Genomic DNA, 27,006 nt, shown 5'->3' on the forward strand with positions numbered 1-27,006 from the left:
TCTTCCTTGTTTGTGACAGTCTCTTTGTCACTGTGTAAACCAGGCCTGGAGCTTCTTAGATGAATTTATTTCATGTGTATGAATGCTTTGCTTGCATGTATGTTTGTGCAATGCATGTGTGCTTGGTACCGTTAAATGTCTGCAGGCAGGCTGGTACTGTAGTCACGGATGGCTGTGGAACACCATGAGAGTTGAGCCTGGGTCTTTTGCAAGAACAAGCGCTCTTGAGTCCTGAGCCTTCTCTTCAACCTTATGACTCAATTCTTAGAGACCAGACTCTAATTCTTTCTGGTGCTAACCTGGTGGAAGAGGTCCTACCAAATTACTTCATTTGGAACAAAATTCATTAAGTTTGAATAGAACCTCACATTCATTTTCCCTGAGATACTAAAGTACAAAGACAAAAGGCTAAATTTCTTTTAAATTATTTTATTATTGTATAAGCTAAAAGGAAATTTACACACTGAAATCTCAAAAACCCTTGGGCATGCACATTAACCTTTGTTAGAGGCTCATCTACATGTCTCTCTTTTTTCCATAGGAATTTTCCCAAACATTTAAAACCCATATATTTTTTAAATTGTATATACAGCCTAAACCATAGCAATCTATGATTATGTCATTTTACACTGTGCAAAATCCTCAAAAAATAGTGGTATGAGAGAACAGAAAGACTTCTACAAATTTCATTTTAAGACATTCATATAATTTGGTCCTCCTCCAGATCACACTAATTAAAACTGGCACAATCTCTTTCAAGCCTGCAATCCAATTCTGACAGTGATCCACAGCGCGCAACTGAGAGCAGTGATGACGTGACCTCTGCAAAAGGCCACACAGCAACATGCCAGACTGAAAAGACTTAAAAACAGAGCCCAGGGAAGTTAACAAACGCCAGGTCCCAACAGACCCATCACTTACAAAATTGAAAATCAAACAGGAATTTTGGAGCTTTTTGTGATAATGAAGGTAACAGAACATACGACAGGGAAAATTAAGAGCAGTCAGTGCAATGAGAGAAGACTGAAGGGGATTTCACAGACAGTGGAGATTTTAATTTTAATTTTCTTTTTTTATTTCAAAAGTTTTAAAGAAGGACACCACCAGTGTATTTCACAAAGACATAAATGTATACACCCCTGCAACACAAAAGAATAAATCTTCAAAAATGTTCATCCCCAATTATTTACATTTTTTCTAATATAAATTTAGGACTTCAGTATGTAAATAAATATACATTACTATGTATACCTGTCTAGTGTGGCTTACCAACAAATCAGCTGAACGTGAATTGATTGATTTATTTGTAAATTATAACAATATGCTTCTGATGTCAGGGAAGAGATGGAGGAAAGGAAAAAGTATTTAAAATTGTCCAGTTCAATCAGCTACCCGTCTGCTTGTCCCTGGGAGCACGTGGAAGGTGTCAGGGTGGCTGGGAACATCAACACCTTGGCATGCATGAAGGTCAAGTCTGGAAGGCTGGCGATCACCTTCGCGGCTTCTTCACTTAGGTGTTCCTCTCTTTTTGGTTTCCTATCAGCCAATGAGAAAAGATAAGTGTGTTAATGGGACTGTGCTTTAGGTCAGTGGGAAAAGACGCCCTCCTAAGGTGTGTGGTTGGCAGTCTCGGGCATCTGGCCGGCTTCTCCTCTGCTAGCTGCTGAGTGAAGAACAACTTGTGGCTTTTCTGTTGCTGCCCTGAATCAAGCATGAGGGCATAGATGTCTGTATGTGCATGCATACAGGAGCAAAGCTTTACTTAAGGCTGGAAGCACCTACCCAGCAACCGTGTTCAAATGTTACTCAGCACCAGACAGTGCTAAAGCCTTGATAAGAGTCTGCCCACCCCGATTTCCCCTGCCCACTGCAAAACTATCAACATTACCTCAACAAGAAAGGTGTGGTGCAAGACATGGTAAGTCATTTACCCTCAGGCTTTCTAAACTAACAGGGATTCCAGGAGAGAGAGCCTTCAGCCACGCTGGGATGCAGCGGCAGCATGAGACCTGGGTACAGGCAGGAACCTTACAGGTCTCTGGCCTTGTCAATAATGTCTATTTAACTACATCTCCCTCACTCTAACAAGTACTTTGAAGCCTATCACAGATGCACAAAAACTTCTGGTGAGCTGATGGAGAGATAAGGAAATGTCTGATGACCAGCGAATGTGGCCCAACAGTACACAAGGCCACCTACACCATCCAAGCCCATCAGGTCGGTAAGTATATCCAAAGCATCATTATAGTCACACAGAGTCATTTCAAAGCAAAGGTCATTTGGAATTGACCGCAGAAAGCCCAGTTCTTTAATGGTCATCACACAAGCAAGTGAGTCAATATTCAGTCCAGATCTAGCGTTTCTTAGAAAACAAACAGCACCAGGCGTGGTTGCGCACGCTTTTAATCCCAGCACTCGGGAGGCAGAGCCAGGCGATCGCTGTGAGTTTGAGGCCAGAGTAGAGATGAGTGAGTTCTAGGGCAGCCAGGGCCACACACAGATCCCCTGTCTCAAGAAATCAACCAACCAACCAACCAACAAAACTCCAAACCAAAGTGCATTAAAGACCCTCACATTGGAATATAAACTCTTAGATATAAAAGCTTCCTAATTTTGAATTAGGCCATCATTTCTTCAACCTAAAGCACAAGTAACAAAAACAAGACCCACCAACAACCAACCAACCAACCCCAAACGAACTGGGTTTCATACAAAATAAAGGCTTTTGAGCCCGGCATGGTGGTGCACACTCGTAATCCCAGCACTCTGGGAGAGAGAGGCAGGTGGATCTCTGTGAGTTCAAGTTCAAGGCCAGCCCTAGCAAGTTGAGAACAGCCAAGGCTACAGAGAGAAACTGTTTTAAAAACTAAAGGCTTTTGAATGCCAATACATGGTATAAAAACTGAAAAGATAACGGAGTAGCCAAGTATTTGAAAATTATATATCTGACAAAGGTCTGGCATGTGTAACCTATACGGAAAGCTTACAAATACCTGACTGAAAACAGGCAGACTCTGGAGCGGTCACCTTAAAGGCAGAGGCCCGATGCTAAGAAGCACAACAGAAGGTGTTGAATAGCTCTGCTACCACAGAAATGCAAATTACAACGATGAGATACAACTTCATACCCACTGGGATAGCTACAGCCAAAAGTCAAACCAGTTTTGGAAAGTGTGGTGGGAACACAAAACATTCCAGCCCAGCACTATGGAGGTGAGTGCCAAGAGGTGTTCAAGGTCAGCAGGCGACACGAGACTGTCACAACCAGATTCCACAGGTCCTGAAGCCCTGTGTGGTTTGCACACCTGTAATCTTGGCACCTACAAGGGTGAGGAATCCTGAGTTTGCCACCCTCCCAGCCCCACCTTCTTCTGCCATGTTGCACCAGGGCTCAATCTCAGGGCCTGTGCATGCTAGGCAAATGCTACTGCTGAGCTAAAACCTCAGCAACAGCTAAATGTATATAGGGATTTTTGAGGCTGGGGGTAACAAACATTTTTCTGTGTTAATTTAATGATAATAGTTGCAAAGCTTTGTGAACTACTGGAAACTAGAGAATTTACACATATTAGAAAAGATTTTGATATGTTAATTAAATCAATAAAATCTAAAACCAAAAGCCCCAAAGTACTCATGTTAGCCACTATGTACAAATGTCAGTTACTGCCTCTGTAGATACTTACCAGCTGACCATGCACTAATTTACATTAGAAATTAAACTTTTTCCATATTAGGACAGTTGAGCAAAAAGATGGAACTATTTTCAAACGAAGGACTTGTTTAAAAACAAGCTGAGTGCTGGTGATACAGATCAGCAGTGCAGTGCTCACCTGGTGTGCACACGGCCCTGGGAACAACACCCCACCAGCACAGCCAGGCGCAGTGCACATGCCTGTAGTCCTGCTCCCGGGAAGGTTGAGGCAGGAGGATTGCTTAAGTCTGGGAATTCTGGGCTATAGTGTGCTATGCTAATTTGGCTTGCACAAAGTCTGACATCAGGTGGTGGCCCCTCCAGAGTCAGGTACCAGGTTGCCTAAGGAGGGACAAACTGGCTCCAGTCAGAAATATAGTGTGTCAAAACAGCCACCACAAACAAGAAAATAAGTGAGGTTAAAAGATGGCACAACCTATGTTGAGAGAAGACCACAGCGAGTTTCCTCACGTACTCAAAGGCTCTTAGAAAAGTGTGTGCGGGTCTGCGAGAGGGCTCAGCAGTACAGGAACTTTGCCACCAGGCCTGATGACCTGAGTTTGTCCCTGGGGCCTACACAGTGGGAGGAGAGAACTGCCTCCCACAAGTTGTGCTCTGACCTCCACATGTGCACCGAGGCTCAAGCAGAGAGAGCATCCATCAGCCCAGACAAAAACTAAACAAACGTACTTTAGAAATGGAAAAAAGAAAGGCCGGGCATGGTAGTGCACATCTTTAATCCCAGCACTCGGGAGGCAGAGGCAGGCGGATCTCTGTGAGTTCGAGGCCAGCCTGGTCTACAGTGTGAGTCCAGGACAGCCAAGGCTACACAGAGAAACCCTGTCCTGAAACAAAGAAACAAAGAAGAAGAAAAGGATAAAAGAAAGGAGTGTCTCCTGTCAAATGTCCTCTATCCCAACTATGGTCTCTTTGCTTTTAGAGACAGTTTTGCTTTGTAGCCTAGGCTGGCCTCAAGTTTATGATCCTCCTGCCTCAGCTTTCTAAGTACTGAAATTATATGCTTCCTCAGTACACCCACTTCAGCTACTGCCTTAACCCTCTCTTATCCTGCAGCTCTTTTCATAAAGCTTTCCCACACTCTTATGTACTGTCACAACCCAAGATGACTTTGGCCTGGACTACTACTTCTTCTTTTTTTTTTTCGAGACAGGGTCTCTCTGTGTAGCCTTGTCTGTCCTAGACTCACTTTGTAGACCAGGCTGGCCTCAAACTCACAGCGATCTGCCTGCCTCTGCCTCCCAAGTGCTGGGATTAAAGGTGTGCGCCACCACCGCCCGGCTAACCCAAGATGACTTTAATAATCTTTACTTAAAAAGGAAAAGAAATAAATCCTAACGATCAAGTTACTGAGGAAGCCTTCTGAAATCGTGTGTGCCACTTGCCTGTAGTGGAAGGCTGGGCTGAAGCTCTGCTTTAAGCATCTGCCCAGCATGTCTGAGGCTTTCAGTTTGATCCCAGCATTGCAGAGAGAGGGGGGAAAAAAAAAGAAAAAAGAAAAAAGAAAAGAAAAAAAATTGTAACAACTTCTGCCTCTGCAAAAACAAAAATTAAAAACAAAGACACCTCAAACTCCTGTGGTGATATTTTGTAACTTTAAATACTAATATTAAGATGTGGATATTTTTCTCACTATTTTCTTTTTTTTGGGGGGGGGGGTTTCGAGACAGGGTTTCTCTGTGTGGCCTTGGCTGTCCTGGAGTCCCTTTGTAGACTAGGCTGGCCTCAAACTCACAGCAATCTGCCTGCCTCTGCCTCCCAAGTGCTGGGATCAAAGGCGTGCGCCACCACTGCTCAGCGCTTTCTCACTATTTTCAAACAACAAAACATTCTTCAAAATGAAATCCAAAGTTGACAGCTTGATTTCAATACATTTAATTTTAAGTGTTAAAGTGGGTCTGAGAAAAAAGCGCAGTGGTAGTGCCTAGAGTCTGCGAGCAGGCCTGGGTTTGATCTGCAGTGCCTCTGTAGCAGAAAGGTCAGATAATTATCATGGAGAGGCTACAACATCCCTCCTAGATGTGTGCTACAATTTTAATTTATTCTTTAGTTAAGAAGATGATGAAAAAAGTTTAGTAGCAATAGAGGCTGGGCCCTTGGGAAAAAGAAGGCTCACAGCTAACAGTGTGGGGTAGAGCTCCCCCTGCTGGCACAGTGGATGACTTCTCCTACTGGGAAGTCCTCAGAAGGTGGAGCTGCAGGGTTAGCTCAGAAAGGCAGGGCAGTCTCAGAAAATAAAGCACAAGTCCCATAACAGCCAATGGCAGACGCCTCATTTAACATGCAGGCTGGCAGTGCTGGGGGCACAAATGCAGGACAATGACAGCCATGGAGTGAACCTGTGGACAAAAGAACCTATATGCTCTAAATTTATTTCCTGGAAAAGTTAAAAACATCTACAGTCATAAAACAACTAACAGCAGCTTTTCAAATTTGTTAGCATCTGTTAAATAAACACCCATACGGAATAAAGTTTCATTTAAAAGACACTGCAATCATTTAAGTCAGGCATGGTGGTGTACTCCTTCAACCCCAACACTCAGGGGGCAGAGGCAGGTGGTTCTAAGTTCAAGGCCAGCCTATCTATATAACAAATTTCTGGACAGCCAGGGCTGCACAGAAAGACCCTGTCTCAACCAACCAACGAACCAACCAAAGAGATTGCAACCATTAAGCTAATTTTTTTTTTATATTGTAAAGAAAAAGGGAGGAACAGATATTTCTTATGAAAGAATTCACTTTAAAAGATAAAATCTAAATGGTGTGGTTTATTCAATAGGAAATTCTAAAATTCCCAAAGTGGACCCTCTTGAAGATGCAGGTGGACGGGGATCTGGGGAGCTGAGAAGACTGCTGACCCACCAGTGTCTGCCCTGTGTGAACTGCCTTATCCGATGCCTACCGTGTCAAAGCATGGATTACTTAACTGCGTGAAGGTCCTAGTGACATTCCCTGTCCCTGGCCCAGCAGCAGGAGATGACTGTCCCTAAAGAGGCTCCCATAAAGGAATGGTAAAGGAGCGCATGATGCCTCAAATTAGGAGCACAGTAGCAAAAATTCTGAGAAAAAAAAAAAAGCATTTTCTTTACTCTGTCTTTGCTTCAAAGTGAACACAGTAGCTCATGTGAGGTGGGAGTGTGAACTAGTTCTGAGAAGTGCTTTTCTCCACTGTTATGAAGGGATAGGGATGTTTCTCATGGCATCAGCACCTCAGTACTTAATCAGAACCAATTCCTATGGGGCGGGGGGGCGGGGGGGGGAGGGGGAAAAGAAACTTCATCTGTTAGTAGTCTTCTGCATTAATTTGATGTTTTCTAGGCTTTGCCGCCTACTAGATTTAAGATACGAAGTCAGCTTACCGCCCGAACACTGCCTCCTGCATGCTTTGCTTGTAGCTGTTTAAACCAGAACACAAAGTTGAGCGCAGGCATTTACCTGGTCGACGTGCTTGTCTTCTCCACTGTCGACATGAGCTTCGCAAATGCATCAGTCACCTTGAGGCTTGAGGTGGAGGTCTCCAGCTTAGCAGTTGTTAATTCATACAACTCTGGGTCCACACCTTACAGCACAGAACGACAGTGAGTGAGGGCCAGCTGCATGGGTTACAGTGAGCCACAATCCAAGACGTAACAGCATCTCTACCCACACCTGAGTCTGCATAAGCACCACTCGCTGTCAGGTCATGTGCTGCTCTTCCAATGCGAGAAGTTACTACTGTGTGTGCCGGCACGAGGGCAGGTGTGCCACGGTGGGCGGATGCCAGGTCCCTGCAGCTCACCCGCCACCCTTCTACGGTTTCTGGGGATTGAACTTGGATTACCAGGCTTGAGCAGCAGGCACTTCTGTCTGCTGAGCCTGCTGTGTTCATCTTTGTTTATTTTTTGTGTGTATTGGCCTGCACTGATGTCTGCATATCCCTTGCACGCTTAGTACCGTGGAGGGCAGAAAGGGGTCTAGGAGCCTTGGAACTGCAGTCACAGATGGTTACAAGCCACCATGTAGGTGTTGGGAACAGAACCCACGTCCTTTGCTCTTAACCACTGAGCCAATTCTACAGTCCCATGTTTTTTGTTTTGTTTTTTACATTAAATGGAAGGCTTTTAAGTATCTATAAAAGGAACATATAGAAATTCCATTTTGAAATAAATGCTGTATGTAGCTGATGCCTCCCAAATGTTTCAAGATTTCCATCACATCTGTATTCATTTCTGACACATCAGTGTTTATAAATAGAATGAGCATGCTATGATCGTCTCTATTTTTATTTTGTCAATTTTAAGGCAGGGTCTTTCTCTGCAGCCTACATTGGCTTTAACTCATGGCAATTCTCCTGTCTCAGCTTCCTGAGTGTTGGAAATACAGGTATGAGTCACTACACTTAGTGCCAACATTCTCAAATTAAAAAACTTTTTTCCTTTATTTTGTGTGCACTGGTGTTTTGCCTGCCTGCCAGTCTGTGTAAAGGTGTTTGTGATCTGCCGTGTGGGTGCTGGGAACTGAACTTAGGACTTCTGGAAGTGTAGCTAGTGCTCTTACGTGCTGCGCCATCTCTCCAGCTCAAGAGCCTCAGTGTTTACATTGGCTAATGAGCCTAATTTTGAACCCTGTTCTGATCTCATCTCATCTTTTTTTAAACTCCAATATTTTCTTCCATGTCAGAGACTTAGAGATTGATATAAAGTCTCCGCTGTAGAAAATGATTTGGTTACCTTAGCTATGACTAAAGGTGTGAACAGTTATTAAAAGCATCAAATTATTACAAGAAATAGACTGCATGTTCTTCAAGTAAGAGGTGGAGAGGGTAAAACGCTTTCAGAAAAAGTGGGTAAGTGCATGTACAGTTTCATCTAAATCTGGTAGCCTACAGTTAAGATACCCAGTTAGGGTACCAGAAAGGAAACTAAGTCGGGGCTATAATTAAGCATTAGTTAACAAAAAATGTTTGATAGCTTCTCCATTCTTAAATTATTATTATTTTTTTGTTATTTTTCATTACAATATTGTTCAGGCTGGTCTTAAACTCCTGAGTTCAGGTGATCCTCCTGCCTCGGCTGGAACTACAGATGTGCATGGCTGTACTTGGTTCAATTTTATTTTCTAAGAAGAGGCTACAAGATTATACTAAAAGTATAATAAATGCTCGAACAAGTTCTCTGCTCTCTGAACCGGCTCTGTGAATGAGCACAGACAGAAGTGTGGATCTCAGCTAGCTATAGACATCAAATAGCTTCCGCTTCCACAGTTACCAGGCCATCAAGGAGGAAGGTGCATGCCGACTCCCAAGTTCTTAACAGCTCATTAACATACATTTTCAAGACATACTTTAATAACTTGTTTTTCTACAGTAAGCACACAGTCCAAAGTTAAAATGTATGAAATTGTAGATGTCTACATAAAGATCAAATGAACCCACACTATTTCTCTCTTCCACTATTAAAGGCTAGCTTCCACGTACCCACAATACTGAAGGGGAGCTCTACACATCATGCAGAACACCTGCATCCTGACTGGGAACAGGAAAGTGCCAGTGACATCTTTGATGGGTTTGTAAAATACTGGGCACTCAGCTGTCAGAAGTAAATGGTAGACTGAAAACAAGAGTGCTGACAGTGACAGAAACAAACAAAAAACCAAAAACACCTTTCTAGCCCCAAACAACATTCTTCCCCCAAACTAAAAAATGACTGAGATCTGTAACAACGATAAACTAGAGATTTTTTTTATGGAAGTTTTTTTTTTTTAAATAGAACCTTAATGAGGCACAGCTTAATTACACAATTAAGGTAGCCAACCAAATTCTATGCCAACCACTTAAGAATCACACACAAGATATTTAACGGCAAGCTAAGATAAAATGACTTTCCCATAAACAAGTTTTAAAAAAGGACAAACAAATGGTAAGATGGAACACTAAGGAAGGCACTGATACCTGAAGCCTGGGGGAGTAGTTTTAGTAAAACCCAGTAACAATAAAAAGCCAAGGCAAATTTTTTGTAGCTAAATTTATACAGCAGCCAGAGCACACTGATGAGGTTACAGGTCTCCCCGGGAGCAGAGAGAGGACGCCCTGGACCACGCTCTGCTCACGCTCACTGCAGCGTTGAACTTTCCAAACTGATTGTTTTTCCTGCCGTTGTACCCTGAGCCCAATCATCAAGTCCTTTCTGCACTTCTTTAAGCGACCAGGTTATTTGTGTTCTTTATCAATGCTTTTTAAATGAGCTTAAAATATAAGCAAAATTTAAATCTGAACCAAGTTTTAGGCACCCTGAAGAAAAAGTGACCCCTTTAAATTATAATGCAGACTCTGACCAAAATCAGCTGAGAGGGAACTTGGGTAACTCTTGGCTTCTCCCTTTACCTCCAGTAAGGACTATGAATTGTCAATTTTGGCTCTTCCGGGCTGTTTCATAAGTCAAGTGTACTTAGTAGAACTCTTAAGTAGTAAAATATCAAGTTTAAGTAAGTAGAGAAACCAGATACAGACTTTTTCCATATACTTTCAACAACTTTGAAAACGATGAAAATGAAAACTAGGAGCTTAGATTTGAGAAATCTAGTTACTGTATCCTAGAGATTTGTGGGACTTCCCTGTGGCAGGAGCACAGAGAAGGGTATCTTGGTCCAGCTCCCCTTAGCTGACTTTGTTACTTTCCTTCATATACCATCATGGCTGATAAACCACCGAAGTGGGCGGCTGGGTCTCCTTATAGACTCATCCAAAACAAAACAAAACAACTCACTCACTGGCCACAGTGGGCACAGAAGGGAGTCCTCACTGTGCACTCCAGGTTGGCACTTGAGTCGAACACCAGTGATGATCAATGATTACCAGATCACAACTTGGCATGACAGGGATTCACTCAAATCATATTCAATAAAATGTAAACATTAAGATGCCATTGTAATTTTCATCTTTTATTTAGTTAGAAAATGACAAATACATTAGTCCTTTGGTCAATGAACTGTAGGGCTGAACATTAACAGGTACTAGAAAAGCTTAATGTTTAGCTATTAGGTTCATAGCTTTTGTTAACATTCTTCTTCCTCCATAGAAACTAACAGTATGCTTTCTATTTAAGAGCTACATAAAAATAGTAATTTTTTTGATATGGGACTATATAACTACATGCTAGATCCCAACAGTTTGGATTCAATTATATATTTAGCAATACTAATAAGAACTAATTAAAATGCTAGAATTTGTAAAAGTTACATATTATACACTATAATACGAAGTCATCCTTGTGTACTAAAACATTCTTATCTCTGTAAACTAGTATTATTTTCAAATGGCTTTATAGACTGTGCTTTCAAAATAGCATACAATATATTTCTCACTCAGAGAGGGTAAAACCCAAAACATCTTTAGCTGTCTAAAGCCATCAAGGCTGTATTATATAGAAACCACTGTCAGCGCTGAACATACCCTCTGAGAAAGTTGTCTTTAAACTGCATTTTGTGTAAGCTGTTTCTTACAATCAGACATTAGAAAGGAAGATAGATGAAGGAAAGGTACTAGAGAGAATACAATCTAGGGTTCTCTTGTTTATAGGAAAGTCAAGTGTGGTCATGCTTTTAGTAACAACCAGAACTATGGTTAAATGCTCTGCTGACCTGGGATTGTGCTGCTGCTAGAGCTACTGTCATCCACGGGCCCAAAGAAATCAAGGTTCAGAAGAGTGGAACCTCCACTAGCTTGGAATTCAGTGACCGTGTTGGTAGGCAGCCACACAGAAGGTAAGCCAAGGGAGGAGGGGTTATGTGTAAAAAGGGGTAAGACACACACTTGAACATGCAGGTTATAATTAGTAGTCATTACACATTTTAAAAATCAACATTAAAACAAGGTGTACAGCATTAGGTTTTCATAACTAAAGTAACAATTTAACTCAATGTATATTTCCTCATGTACAATGTAAAGAATGTAACACTTTGTTAGGTTTTAGTTAGAAGTCAGCTCTTCCAATCAAAACTGAAAGGTATCATAAAGACCAGGGAAAGCATACTAGTTAAAGGGAAACAATTTCAACCCAACATTAAATCCCTACATGTCCGATCTTTCATGATAGTTTCTATGAATAATTTCTGGTTTCTAATGATGCTTTTTAAAAGAATGACGAAATTTTAAGTTTTAGGACATGCATCTTACTTAAAATAACACAACATGGGCGTTGTAACTGCCCTGCCCTGATGCATAAGCTGTATTGTTCCCCTTTAACTCTGCAAAAGTAATCACAAATAGTATACATTTTTAAAGAAGTTGTTAATAAAAAGCATGATGATTTGACTAAAGACATCAGACAACAGCAAAAGGTGCATCCAGGCTTTCCTTCAGCAGGACATTCAATTGATGGCTTCCAGGTGCCCTAGGACCAGCTACAAGGAAAAGCTGCCAAGAGTGCCTCAAACAATGGCATGGTAAGAGCCACTGAGACAACAGTAACAAATATTCTGGACAATGGCTCCAACAACTTAAGAAGCAATTATAACTCAGGGTCCACTGAAAACCCATAGCTTGGACTCCGAAACTAGTACTGTGTGTTAAAGGCCCTACAGTACTTGTATAAGTTACTCCCCTTTCAGAGTTTTAAAGTCATTAAAAACAAAACAAACAAACAAACAAACCACTTGATTTCTGGAACTGCTCTGTTAGTATTTGGAGATAAGTTTAAAAATAATCATGAAAATCATTCCTCTCTCATTAGCATGTAAGTACTCTATAAAGTGCTACTGAATCTGAAAACTACATTAAGTCAATAAATATGATCTATATGCACACTGGTTCTGGTTAAGTGAATAATTGTGCTTTATGCTTTGGAGCAATTTCTAGCCACAAGACTTTGTACCAAGAAAAGTTCACAAAGTAAAGCTATAAAATACTCAAACAAATCGGTCTTAGCTAAAATATCATTTAAACTATCTAATTTTGACTTAAGATAAAGAAGCTAAGACTTTACCTTGCTCTTACTACCAATACTTGGGCATTGATATTGTTGGTAACAGTAATGGCTGGAATCTTGAGCAATTGCTATTTAGAAAGAAAGCCTGAATTTCCAAAGATAAGAATAAGAAGTTATGTTCAGAACCAGAGGTCAGCAGAGAGAAGTCTGTCTGAACTGTGTAGCTTTCTTAGCTCTAGCCCTGCTGCTAGAGGCTCTACGGAGAGACGTACCATCTAAAGGGTTAGTAAGGCCACTGCTACTCCAGTCAAACTGCACGGGTGGGAGAGACTCCTAGAGTTGAAAACCAAAAATAAAAAAATAAAAAATAAATAAATAAAAATAAATAAAGAATAAAAAAAATTAATCAGTATATGTAGTAGCAATGTAAAGAATCTTTAAAACAAAGCAACCCCCTCAAAAGACCATTTATGCAACAATGTAGCTATTGGCAAAATTTGGATAACATGCAATTTCAGGTTATTTGCAAATAATAACACAAACTGAAATTGCAGAATTTATAAACAAAACAGTATGCTTATTGTTCTATTATATAAAATTTGCATCCAACAAATGATGTATCTTTTACATTTTCAAACAATTTTATGGACTAATTCTATTTCAATCTTTCTCAAGTTGCTTTTGAAACTGCTAGATTTCAAGAAAAGTATTTAAAAGACTTTTTTTAAAACTTAGTGATTACATTTACTTACATACTAGACATGTAACACTAACAGATAAGATACAATACAACAGAGAAGATTAGAGGAATCTAAGTAGCTAGTTATGACCTTTGCTTAGCTTGTCTCATGAAATATAAAATAAGAAGAAAAAATCCAAGGTCTCTAGTTCTTTACAAGTTTCCTCATTTCAAAAGATAAGAAACCGTGGGCCAATAAATAAGATGTACACTTTCTTTGCTTTTGAGACAAGGCCTTATTACGTAGTTTTGGCTGGCCCCACACTCAGAGATCTGCCTGCCTCTGCCTCCTGCGTGCTGGGATTAAAGGCGAGTGCCACCAGGCCCGGATGAGCTACACATTTTAAAATGCTGATTTTCAGATATCTAATTTAAAGTATGTGTGTGTGAGAGAGAGATTCATGTGGAGACCAGAGGAAGACATAACCATGCTGCTTTATCCACTCTACCTTACTCCACTGAGACAGAGTCACTCACCGAACAGGAGCTGGCAAGCCCCAGGGGTCCTCTAATCCCTGTCCTGCACAGCACTGGGGTTACAGTCTGTGAGTGGATACACCCACTTTTTATTTCAGTGTGGGAGATTCAAACTTATGTCTTCATGCCTTCAAAGTAAGTGTTCTTAACCTATTGAACCATCTCTCTAGCCCACTTAATGTATATCTGAGATAAGGTCCTGCTGAATTTCTCAGGATAGCCTCAAACCTGTTGTCCGCATGCTTCAAGACATTTCGACAGACGGCAAATATGTGGGTGTGTGCCCCACAGCAGGTCAGGTGTTTATTTTAGTCAAGTTTTCTGACTTAGAATTTACTTGGAAATAATGGCTTGCTTGCTTGTTTGTTTGTTTTGAGATGGAGTCTTGTGAAGTTCCTGAGGCTGGCCGGAAGTAGATTATGTGAAGCCTGCTCACTCCTCCAGTGTGATCACTGTGTGCACCATCACGCCTCGGGAGACTCATGAACTAAAGCACTAGCCTGATTCTTACACCTGGCCGACTACCCCAGGGCTTTACATTTCACAACACACAGTGAGCAATGGCGAGCTGGGCAGGCCTGAATGGTTCCCTGGGATGTGTTCTGGGTGCTGGTGCTGCTGCTGCTGCTGCTGCTGCTGCTGCAGGTGTGAAGGGAGCTCAAGCAAGGGGCAAAGTTGCAACAGGAGCACAGGGACCTATAGTGATGTGCATATGAACTTCATTCTTCAGCTGCCAAGAATGTGTTGTCCAAAATGCATGTTTAGCTGTCACGGATGGACTTTCAGCTTTACTTGGTTTTAAGTGTGTATGGAATGTTATGAAAAGACAGTGCTACTGGGGGTCAGATGTGGAAATGCTAGGGAGATAATGCTCTGTAAGTGAGCAGCCATTTCACTTTAAGAGGTTTTTTTTATACAGTAGACTAGTTTTTGTTTTCTCTTTTGTTGGTGTGTTAACAACACTTATGGAAATAATGTGTTCTATTAGACTTTTACATGCTAACATGTTGTTTCTTATTTACTCTCATGTTGTTGGTACTGCTACCCCTACCCTTCACTGTCAGGAGAGCACTGTCACATTACACTTTACACTGCTGCATGTATAGCAGGAACATGAATTCGTTCTTTGGGGAAGATATAACTGATTTGGGAAAATAGGGATAGACAGATTAATATAAGCATCTAGTCTCCAAAAGCCAAGGTCAGCTTGTCCAGCTTGGAGGCTGAGGAGGAAGGTATAAAACCAAGTGAATGCTAACACTAAGAGATGCCAGGAAGCCGGGCGTGGTGGTGCAAACCTTTAATCCCAGCCTCAGGAGGCAGAGGCAGGCAGATCTCTGAGTTCGAGGACAGCCTGGTGTACAAAGTTAGTCAAGGACAGCCAAGGCTACACAGAGAAACCTTGTCTGGGGGGGGGGGGATGCCAGGAATAAAAGAGGGACAGAGGGAGTGTAACTATGAAGGTGTCTCTGTTCTGTGTCTGTGCTGTGTACCAGCTCCCAAGGGCCTGACACTTGTCTACCACTGAGCTAAACCCTCAGCACCTAAGGGAGGTCTCTGTGGTGAGGAAAGAGACTGTATGCTTACTGTGGGGCGGTTTTCTGCATCTTTACGCATGACCAAGTGATACATAACAATATAAAAATAACTGGCATCATATTCCTGATTACAGTTTATATTTACTATAAATGTGAAAGGCAGCCTTCACATAGGTGAAGGACATACAATCCTTTTCTTTGTTCTATCTTTGTAATAACCACGGATATCTGTAATAATTTCATGTTAAAAATAATGTTGAAGAAAACCTAGTTTATAATCTAGCTAAAGATTATAATAAACACTTAGGAAATATCTTTTTTGCTAATCTCAGAGCAAACAGAACCTCGAAGCATTTGAGCAGATCTAAGTTATCCCACTTTTGGATAAGAAATAAAGACCTTTAGTAGTTATGTGCAACAGTGAGGAAATGGGCAGAACCTAAGCTTATACAGTAACACTTCTGGAAAAAAGGTACAAGCTCTTTGATGAACATTTATGTAAGTGATATCAAATAGTTGGAAAATTAGAACTATTTCATTGATTTGCTGGAATTTTTGGCTTTTCATGGATGTTTATGACATTTTGAGGACAACCAAAATTATGACAATGAGCCACTAAATATGAATTAACAACATTTAGTGGAAATGAGGAAGATAAAAAAGCAGCATACTTTAACAAGGTGGCTGATTATAATGACTTCACAAGTAAGGCAACCCAAAGAGAAGCCAAGGGAAAGAGGCTTGTGAACCAGCTCTGCATCACATGCCGTGCAATGGATGATTCTTGCATGTGAACCAGCCCTACATCACACGCCGTGCAATGGATGATTCCCGCAGAGGCAGAAGCACCAGAACAGAAACATGGAGCAGGAGGCAGGAGGCCTGGCCCTAGCACCACTGACCCACTAATGAGCAACCTGGGGCAGTCATTTAGCGTTTCCAAGTATGTTTTCTTATTGAAAAGAGGCTGCATGGTATGAGGCAACCCTCTAAAACACCGATTCACAACTACCCAGCTCATCAGGCAGCTGAAGCTGCTACTGATGACCAAGTGGATAAATACGTCAGATCTGCTTCTATACACTGACATGTGCGTCCAAGACAACCCCCAAAACCCGACCCAGGTGTCCCTTCTAAGACTTTCGCCTTTTATTGGGTTTTATTCCTGATCTACTGAATTTTACATTCTCATGGTGTCATTACTAATCTGCTCACCCTGAACTCAAGGTTTACCTGCCTCAGTCTCCCAAGTGCTTGAATTTTTCTTAACGAAAGAAGCAATGGCTGTAGGACCGACAAATCCTACTTTAGTTGGGGTGGAAAAAACCCAAAACCATAAAACAAGTATTTAAATTGGGATAGAGTAGGTAGATTGACAACCAACTATGCAACTGTGGTATCCTGAAAGTTACTTTTTAATGATGCTGAAAATGAAAACATGCAGGAATGTGGAGTATAAGGTTTCTGGGGAACAGAAAAAGACTGAGGTACTGAACAGGTATTTCCTGAAATAACCTGCAAGCCTTTGCATTACAAGCTATGGCCGTTAACTTCAACAGCACAGCCGCCACAGGATACAGCAGGGTTACTGTATGAACTAAGAAAGTGGCATACAATTACACACAGCCTGCCGACGACCAGTGGTAAGACACTTCGCTTTACATGAAGAAGGTCTTTATAATGGGCCTTAGGTGCTTATTTTATTTTATTATTATTATTATTATTATAATTATTTTTTGAGACAGGGTTTCTCCATGTAGCCTTGGCTATCCTGGACTTGCTTTGTAGACCAGGCTGGCCTTGAACTCACATCAATCCACCTGCCTCTGCCTCCCTGAGTGCTGGGATTAAAGGCGTGCGCCACCATGCCCGGCATTCAGGTGCCTATTTTAACCTGAACCACAGGTATGGAGCCAAGCAGTGATTGTGTAATTGGGTGATGGCAGTTAAGCAGCTCAACACAAAATTCTCAATTAAAATATATGTATTCCATTTGGTCACCTGGAATATGCTTTTGGTTAAGTCTGAATTAAGTGATATAAGAATAGAACCCAGTGCAAGGTTATGACTAGAAGCTGCTTCTAAGATGTAGGAGCATCACAACAAGCTACAGCCAACCCCAATGAGCTGAGCAGTAGCTACGGGAATGGCTTCATAGAAAGAGAAAAGAGGAAACACTGACACTAAGTGTCTCAGTGCAGAAGCTCCATTTTCCCTCAGTATCCCAAACCAGCCAACACTGGAGGATTGTGAGTGATGAGCAAAGAAGAAGTGAATGTGTTGTGGTGGTGATTTAGGAATCAGTGTAGACAGAGTAGGCCTGGACAGCAGAGTAGCTGAGACGTGCTGCCCAGCCATCCACAAAGGCAGGCAGAATACATAACAAACAGGCTTGGCTACCTACTAATACTGCGCCAGCAGTATTCTGGCTTGGAAATGAAATTTAAGCCATACCAAAGAATAAACCACAGTGGCCAGGCAGTGGTGGTGCACACCTTTAATCACAACACTCAGGAGGCAGAGGCAGGCAGATGCAAGGCCAGCCTGGTCTACAGAGCAAGTTCAAGAACAGCCAGTGCTGCAAAGAGAAGCCTTATTTTGAAAAACCACAACATTAACAACAGTAGCATACAGCAGCAGAAACAGGTGTTTCCTGACACACATTTGAACCGGTTGGACCTACATTTTATGTATCATTTTCTAAAGTATATTCTTCAAAATGCTACTTCCACAGAAGTATGCTGTGCTTTCCTGAGTCCTAAAAATGGGTCCTGTGGTCAGATAAAGTGAGAAATGAAGTAAAATTAAACAGCAGCATTTACTGCAGTCTCAGAGGCACTGACTATGTACTGTTAAGGCCTGAGGGTGCTTACAAGGGTGTAGTATTTTCCCCAAACTTACTTTACCTTGGAACAGTGCTCTGGAGGGCCATTCCTATAGAACACACACTGTTAGATACAGCCACGAGCGTTGGCACAAACGCAGTGTTCCCTGCCTTTGCGAGTGTGGCACTCACCAGGTCTGTGTCCGTGTCTATGACCTTCCCTTGCAGTCTGAATATTGAGATCTAGAGACTGTGACTTGGACTGGTTTAAAAACTTACTAATAATAACCATCCTGTATCATATTTTATCTTTTTAATTTTGAAAATTAGATTTGTTCATTGTACTCTAAGAATGTTAACATGTCCACCATCAAGTTTTACAACTATAAAAGAAAAGTTATATTAAGGACAATAAGCCAGTATGTGTGATTTATGTCCATATTCATGCATAGTCACTTGGACAAATAGGGACATCCTTTACCTGGAATGACTCAGATGTACATGTATTCATTTCTGGTGCCATAATGGTTGTCTGGCCAATAGAAGCAATTTTTTCTGCAGCAGAGAGTGGTTTCAGTGGTTCCTTGGTGGGCTCTAACATACCCTGAAAACAGTGCATCAGTTATTCATTGGAGAGGGATCAAGTTTATAACAATGGCAATCTAAGAGAAAATGATTATTTTTCAAATATTGTATATATAATAATTTTAGAATATCATTTTTTGAAGTAAAATCTTTCATTTTTAAATTAGATTTTACATTATGATGCTTAAGATATCAATATTACACAAAAAGGTAACCTTTCTAACAGTGGTATTTTGACAGCACAATGTCTTTTAGAGTGAATTTAATGTGTTTAAATCTGAGCCGGTGTCTCAGTACTTAGATCCTAGGCCTAGGAGAGACTGCCATTTCAGAAGGGAGACATACTATGTAATCCACTGGATCTGAAGCAATTCAAACACACTTTTTAAGTAAAAAGAGAAATTATTTTATATGGGTATAGAAACAAACAAGCAATCAAAACCATTTGGTATCAAGGTTCTACCAAACACAAAATGGATAATCCAGGTAACAGCACTAAAAAGCAAAGTTTTTACACAATATTATCATAGCTGAGGACCAAAGTAAAGTGCTTATATTTATTCCTTCTGAAAACCAAACAAATAAAACCAAAACCTTGATAAGCTCTTAAATATTTATTGAAGCGTACACTCTAACCCTAATTCACTCTTCCCTTTGTGTGCATGTGTGAGAGAGACAGCTGCTAAGCCACTAACCTCAGAGTCTGTACACTTCTAAAACTGCCTATTTAGGACAATCCAAAGCTGGTGAGCTTACCGAGCTGTAAGTCAACTTCCTAGTTCCTACTCAGATCAAGAGACTATACCAACAACCTCTGGAATACTACTACTGTTTGAGAAAAACAGAAATTCAAATAGCCAATAATTAAAGAACGCTCTGGACTGTATTTACCTAGAACAGAAAAGCATACAAAATACAGTAAATAAGGGAGCAGAAACTAGTAAGAAAGAAAATTCCACAACAAACTGCAAAAAGTTCAATGCCAATAAAATTAGTGCTTGTTCACAGAAAATAAATTGTGGACTTAAAAAAAAAAAGGTACAGTTTGCATGCACATATAAGTGGTAGAATTTAGACTTAAGTTTTATGATTCTTTTATGATTCGTTTTGGTTTTTCAAGACAGTATTTCTCTGTGTCGCCCTGGCTGTCCTGGAACTCAGTCTGTAGACCAGGCTGGCCTCAAACTCACAGAGATCTGCCTGCCTCTGCCTCCTGAGTGCTGGGATTAAAGGTGTGCATAACCACCACTGGGAGTTTTATGCCCAGACAAGTCTAAACATTTTAAAAAAGACTTATATATGTAGGCACGCATGTGTATACAGATAAGCACAGGTTCCCACGGAGGCACTGAACCCCTAAAACTGGAGTTACAGGTGGCTGTGAGCTGTGGGTACTGAAAGCCAAACTCAGGTCCTCTAAAGAGCAGCAAGTGCTCCTCTGAGCCATCTCTCCAGCTCCAGGGTTTATGTCACCTAAGCTTTTTACAACTTATGTATCTTGGCTGGCCTCAAACTTGTGGCCATCCTCTGCTTCAGCCTTCCGAGGTATGAAATAACATGTATGAAGCATCAGAACCAGCTTTAAAATACACTTTCTGGCAGGTGTAGTGCACCTTTAATTTTAGCACTCAGGAGGCAAAGGCAGGCAGGTGAGTCTCTGTAAGTCATGGCCAGACTGCTCTACATAGAGAATCCTATGTCAGACCAAGTCTTAAAACAAACATCTACTTTTTTTGGGTCATGCTATATCAGATGATTTTACAGAATGAATGCAATAAAGATAAATATATGCAGAAATATTCTGTACTCACCAATCCTGCTGCATACATGGGCACTATAACAGGTTGCTTCTTATTGCCAGTGAATAGCTATTTGTATTAGGGAGAAAGAACATGTATTTAGAGAATGATTTGTGTGTCGTACAATGAGACTGTTCCTAATATGCTTACAATACTTTATTATAGACTGTGAATACTGAATAAACTGTAAGATTTATATATGGGTTCATATATACATACACACTACATGTATCTACATAACACACACACATGGACATACATAATACATACACACTACACGTATATACATAATATATATACATGTGCATACATAATATACACATGTAGCTGGGCATGGTGGCGCATGCCTTTAATCCCAGCACTTGGGAGGCAGGCAGGTGGATCCCTGTGAGTTCAAGGCCAGCTTGGTCTACAAAGCGAGTCCAGGACAGCCAAGGCTACACAGAGAAACCCTGTCTCAAAAAACCAAAAAACAAACAAACAAACAAAAAACCCAAAAAACAAAACCAAACCCAATGCGCGCGCGCGCACACACACACACACACACACGCACGCACGCACGCACACGCATGCATGCACACACGTATGTTTATATATGTAACCCAGTCCAAAATTTCATTTTATAGTTAAGGAAAAACAAACAAAAATTTTCAAAAATAAGACATTTTTGAAGAAATTTCAGAGAGGCAGACGGATCTCTTTAAGTTCAAGGTCAGGCTGGTCTACACAGCAAGTTCCAGGGCTACATAGAAAAACCTTGTCTTGAAAAACAAAAAAGAATCCTTACAGCAGTGATTCTCAATCTGTAGGTTGTAATACCTTTGGTGCTGAACAACCCTTTCACAGGGGTCACCTAAGACCATCAGAAAACAGATATTCACATTACAGTTCATAACAGTAGCAAAATTACAGTTCTGAAGTAGCAATGAAAATTACTTTGTGGTTGGAGGTCACCACACCATGAGGAACTGTATTAAAGGGTCACAGCATTAGGAAGGCTGAGAACCACTGACTTTAGAGGAGCATTACGGTGTCTTAGAACTGTCATATTCAAAATAAGTGAACACTTCAGCCAATCAGTTTTCTATAGAGCTAGATAATCATAGCTTAAACAAGAGAATAGTAAATTTTAAAACACACAGGTTGATTAAAGGACTTTTCAAGATTCTAACAAACTCACAATGTTTCGAGTGTCTATTCCCAAGGAGCACAGAAGCTTCTTGTTGCTATGGGAGCCACCCCACTGGTATCGCAAGCCATGTGCGTCATGGATATCCTGCAGTTCCGTCCATACGTCCATCAGCTCACTGTAAGGGCCACAAGGAAGCCAACAACAGGTTACTCAAGCGCTTTCACCATAGCTTTACCTTCACCACACTGATGACGTACTACGCAGTTAATCTCACATCTAACATATCTTGTATCAACTGTTATCTCAGTGCAATCAAGAGCTAGCGCTAACAGTGATTAGAAAGGTAAGCTAAACTCATATGAAGGAATACAGTCCAGGAACCAGCTTGTTTCTTAAAAAAATATGTATTTACATGTATAAGTGTTTTGTCTGCCTGGGTATTATGTATGTATACCACATTTGTGCCTCATATCTTCAGAGGCTAGAAGAGGGTATCAGAACCCCTGGCCTTGGAGTTAGGGATGGCTGTGAGCCACCATGTTGGTGCTAGGAACTGAAAATAGGTCCTCTGCAAGAGCAGTGAGTGCTCTTAACTGCTAAGCCATCTTTCCACTCCTAGATTGTCCTTTTTTATTGTAACAAACAAACATTTAAGGGCTGGGGCTATAGCTTAGTTGGTTGGCTGCTGCCTTGCAGGCCTAGATCCCTGGGTTCTATCCCTAGCCCTGAGAAACTTGGCACAGTGGTGCAGGTCTAAAATCCTAGCACTCAGGAGAAAGAGGATCAGAAGTTCAAAGTCATCCTTGGCTACGTAGTAACTTCCAGGCTAGCCACTTGGCACCACTATTAATTAATTAACTAATTAATTAATTTTTGGTTATTTGAAACAGGGTTTCTCTGTGTAACCTTGGCTGTCCTGGACTTACTTTGTAAACTAGGCTGGCCTCAAACTCAGAGAACCACCTGCCTCTGCCACCCGAGTGCTGAATGCTGGCATTAAAGGTGTGCGCCACCACACCTATCTTGGCACCACTATTTTAATAGAGTTACTCAATATTTGTGTTTCAGCTTGAATGTTTATTTTAGTAGTGTGAGGCAGAGTCTCACTAGCTCAGGTAAGCTGCCCACTAGATCCTCGTGCTTCTCCCTCTAGAGTGCTGGGATTACACACTACCATGTCCAGCTCTGCTTGCGTTTTGATTCCCAAACAAAGGTGCAATTATATTATATAACATACTTTTCTACTTTTTTCCAGATTGTATTTTCTGGCCTGCATGTTTACAGAAGTGCCTTCTACTCCATCTGTCACTCTCATTTCCTTTTCATGGTTTTCAGTTACCTGTGGTCAACTATGATATGAAGATATTAAAGGGGAAATTCTAGTAAGACATAACACATTAACTTTTAATTAGGTGCTATTGTGAGTATTAACCTCATACCATATCATCACAAAGACACTGCATCGTCGCACAGCACAGCACTATAAGGCACACTGAGATACCACATTCACCTCTTAATACAGTGTAATCTTCTATTCTATCAGTTATTACTTATAATCTCTTACTAAGTTTAATTTATAAATGGATATATAGGAAAAATACAACACTTCCAATATTTTAGGTATCTTCAGGGATATGGGGACAAAACCCTGTGGACAGAGCAGGGTTGCTGACTTTGCCAGTGGCTACAAGGTACTCATGCACCATGACCTGTTTAGCTATAACCTACATCTCTCCGTAAGAAATCTTTTACTATTTGGCCATCTTTTATTATCTTATGGTGTATATTATTTCCTTAGATTGAGTCTTTTGGAAAGAGATTTGTTACTACTACTATCGGCGCCTGCTTTTTTTCTTTCAAAATCAACAAGAAAAAACAAACAAAAATCTCAGTCTTGAATGGAATCAAGACAGGTGAAAACCTGTACAAGAAATACTGAAACAATAAAGAGGGACAGACAAGTTACCAGTGACTTAGTTAAGTGGAAGACAGGGAAACTTGAGAAGGAAAGGATGCTTCCAGAGGCAGGGAATGGCAATATATAAAAAGAATAGTCCAGACATAGGAGTAACATTGAAATTAAAATGAGAAAACAAATTTCTAACATCAAATAATTAACAAGAATTCTAGGAAGGAAAGCAGGGGCAAAGGAGAGATGGTCATTGTGAAGATAAAACTAAAAAACAGAATGCTCACTGCTGAGAACAAAACACATTAAGATCCTTCACTGTGACGTTTTGGATCAGCAATAACAACTTATAAAGTTGCATTAGCAGAATAGAGTAACACTTTGTGTCTTATGCACTTTCCCTATAGGCTGCACCAAATGGGCTATACAGGAAGTCTAAACAGGGGCAGGAAAGCTGTTGGGCAGTGAGACAGGGAAGGACAGCTTGATAAATTTGATCACAAGTAAATTTTGATCAAGTAAAATTGCATGAAGGCTCTTAGGGGGCAGTGAAAGATGTAGAAAATAAAGAAGAGAGGCTACGTGAAGTGCTTGAGAGCAGATGTGGTTTTGGTTTTAGTCTGTTTTAGATTTTGGAATATCTGTATAGACTATCAGTTGGGCATCTGAAATGCTCCAAAATTACAAAGTTTTTGAAAGTTATGTCAATGTTCAAAAATTTGTGGATTTAAAACATAAAAAGACAGCCTCTCTTCCTTTTTCAGTGCTAGGGATCAAACCCAGGGCTTTGGATAAGCATACTAGGCCAGCGACCCACAGCTGCTCTACACCCACAGCTCCCCAAAACTTTGAATTTCATAGCGCTTCAAAGTGTGAATCTCCAGATTAGGGATGCCCATCTGGAATAAGGATCAGAAAAGACATTGTGTAAAGAAAATAACCGCTAGCCAGGCGTGGTAACAAACACCTGTAATCCCAGCACTCAGGAGGCAGAAGCATGAGGATCACTCTGAGTTCGAGGCCACCCTGGTCTACAAAGCAAGACCAGGATAGCTAAGACCACACAGAGAAATTCTGTCTTAAAAAGCAAAACAAACAATAACAATAACAACAAGAACAACAAAACCACAGAGAGAGAGAGAGAGAGAGAGAGAGAGAGAGAGAGAAGAAAAGAAAAGAAAACAAGGGCATTCAGGGGCTGGAGAGATGGCTCAGCAGTTAAGAGCACTATCTGCTCTTCCAGAGGTCCTGAGTTCAATTCCCAGCAACCACATGGTGGCTCAAACTATCTATAATGAGATCTGGTGCCCTCTTCTGGCCAGCAGGTGTACATGCAGGCAGAATGTTGTATACATAATAAATAAATCTTGAAAAACAAAAACAAAAACAAAAACCCACCTAATTCTCAAGAGTCACTGTAGTTAAAAAAAAAAAGAAAAGAAAGAAAACAAAGGCTTCTTTAGCAGTATAGTATTTATATAGTTAAAAGGAAAATACAAGATTTAAAAAATTAACGAAAAGCTATGATTTACATACTGAGAAGGTGAAAACAAATTTTCAGTTAAACCAAGTGTGGAGACACATTTTCACTTAAGCCAGGTGTGCACACACACACCTGTTATCTCAGCGCGTGGGAGGCTGAAGTAGGAGGCTCTTGAGTTTGAGTGCAGCATGGGCTATGTAGTCAGGCGCTGTCTGAAACAAAAGCCATCTTCTTTATCACACTAGGTAGTCAGGAGGTAACATGACAGGCTAATGATGGTTTTAAAACAAAAGGAACATCTCAGAAGTGGAGAAGGAGGGATTTTTTTCTTTAAGTCTTTTAGCACATGGTTCAGCTTCAAATACAGTATTTAAAACAATGCTGTGAGATATTTACAAACAAAGCCACTGACACTGACAGTCACATGCTCTCCGGGAGCTGTCTACTCACCCACTCTCAGCTAAGGCCTCTTGTGTTCTTACTGGCGAGGTGTTTGTCTCCAGCAAGTGCTTCAGGGAAGTAACTTCCTCCTCAGCGTCAGGGACAAAGACAGAAGGAAAACAGGCTTCGAAAATCCTCTCCAACCGCTTGAGTAAAGCTGTCTGAATCAACCCCCAAAAAGTTCACTTTCATTTCTTCAGTTTTAATGATGTCATAATTTTAGCACAGTGCACATGTGTGCAAACACACACACACACACACGCGCGCGCGCGCGCGCGCACACACACACACACACACACAGAAGGAAACACCACTCAAGTGCGGAAAACAGTGAGACAAGCAACTTCACCAATTACTCTAAATGATTAAGTAATCACATTGTTGCTGCAGCAGGTGACAAACAAATGTAGGGAACAGCCAAGCAACTACCTGGTACTTTCTAAACTGTATCTAAACTGTTAGAGATTCTATAAAGAAAAGGTTACTACTCTGTTATATAGTATAGAAAAGTAACTTGCAAGTTTGAATACTCTTCCAAAAGCCAAACCAAAAGGGAAAAAAAAATTCAGACAACATTTATCTTCTCTCCATCACTCCCTCAGGTAACAGGGTAAGCACAGAGATATACACACCAAGGAAGGTGGGTGTTTGGGGGAGGTAGGCTGCTACAGCTAATCAAAACTGCTTTCTTGACATAAACAGCTTTGTTGAAATACCATTGTTGCAAAAACTGCAGAACACCATGTCTCAATTTAAAAAAGGAGGAGGGGGAGGAGATGGGTGGGCGGCTGAAGAGATGGTGTAGTTATTAAGAGTGTTTGCTGCTCTTCTAGAGGACCCAATTTCTGTTCCCATACCCACATCAGGTAGCTCACACCTCCAGCTGCAGGGGATCACGTGACTCTGGCCTTCTTGGACATGTGTACAAACATGCACATGCCCATATACAAATACATATGTACATCTACACATACTTAAAGATGATAAAAGTTGCTTTTACGTGTATTTGCTCTCTGTGTAGTGGTGGTGGTGGTAGGTGTGCCACGGTGTACACCTGGAGGTAAGAGGGCAACTTTTGGGATTGGTTCTCTCCTTGTAACACAGGGATCCCAGGAATTTTTGTTTTTCTTTGTTTGTTTGTTTGTTTTTTCAAGACAAAGTTTCTCTGTGTAACAGCCCTGGCTGGCCTCAACTCAGAGATCCCCCTGACTCTGCCTTTCCTAGTGCTAGGATTAAACATGTGCGCCGCCACCGCCGCCAAGCTGGAACCCAGGAGTTAAACTTAGGTCTTGGCAGCAAGCACTTTACCTATTAAGCCATCTTCCTGGCCTGAAATTCACCAACTCTTTATCATTTTGACAGACTGCATTGTCTTCTAGAAATCCATTTCTCTTACTAGCCTGCATATTTACTAGAGCATTCTTTATCATAACATAAACAGATAAATTTACTTGGCAATTTGAGATT

The 27,006-nt window shown here is 41.0% G+C and overlaps 1 protein-coding gene across 3 annotated transcripts in view; it reads right to left on the reverse strand.

Annotated features, from left to right (window-relative positions):
- Nucleotides 1–413: 413 nt before the first annotated feature.
- Nucleotides 414–27,006, reverse strand: part of AFTPH (aftiphilin) — a 58,249-nt gene continuing 31,656 nt past the window's right edge. For 2 of the 3 annotated variants that reach the window (XM_084799549.1, XM_084799550.1), the window contains exons 3-10: nt 25,549–25,700; nt 21,755–21,881; nt 20,587–20,643; nt 18,672–18,794; nt 12,885–12,945; nt 11,327–11,407; nt 7,145–7,268; nt 414–1,536 (exon numbers count right to left, since the gene is read on the reverse strand). In XM_084799549.1, coding sequence (XP_084655675.1) covers nt 1,389–1,536; nt 7,145–7,268; nt 11,327–11,407; nt 12,885–12,945; nt 18,672–18,794; nt 20,587–20,643; nt 21,755–21,881; nt 25,549–25,700 — 873 coding nt within the window. In that variant the 3' untranslated portion in view covers nt 414–1,388. The remainder of the gene's footprint in view (nt 1,537–7,144; nt 7,269–11,326; nt 11,408–12,884; nt 12,946–18,671; nt 18,795–20,586; nt 20,644–21,754; nt 21,882–25,548; nt 25,701–27,006) is intronic. The other variant, XM_084799551.1, reaches the window with a different exon arrangement.

The sequence above is a fragment of the Acomys minous genome (assembly GCF_964271855.1).
Source record: "Acomys minous genome assembly, chromosome: 10".
In the NCBI taxonomy this organism is placed as follows: domain Eukaryota; kingdom Metazoa; phylum Chordata; class Mammalia; order Rodentia; family Muridae; genus Acomys; species Acomys minous.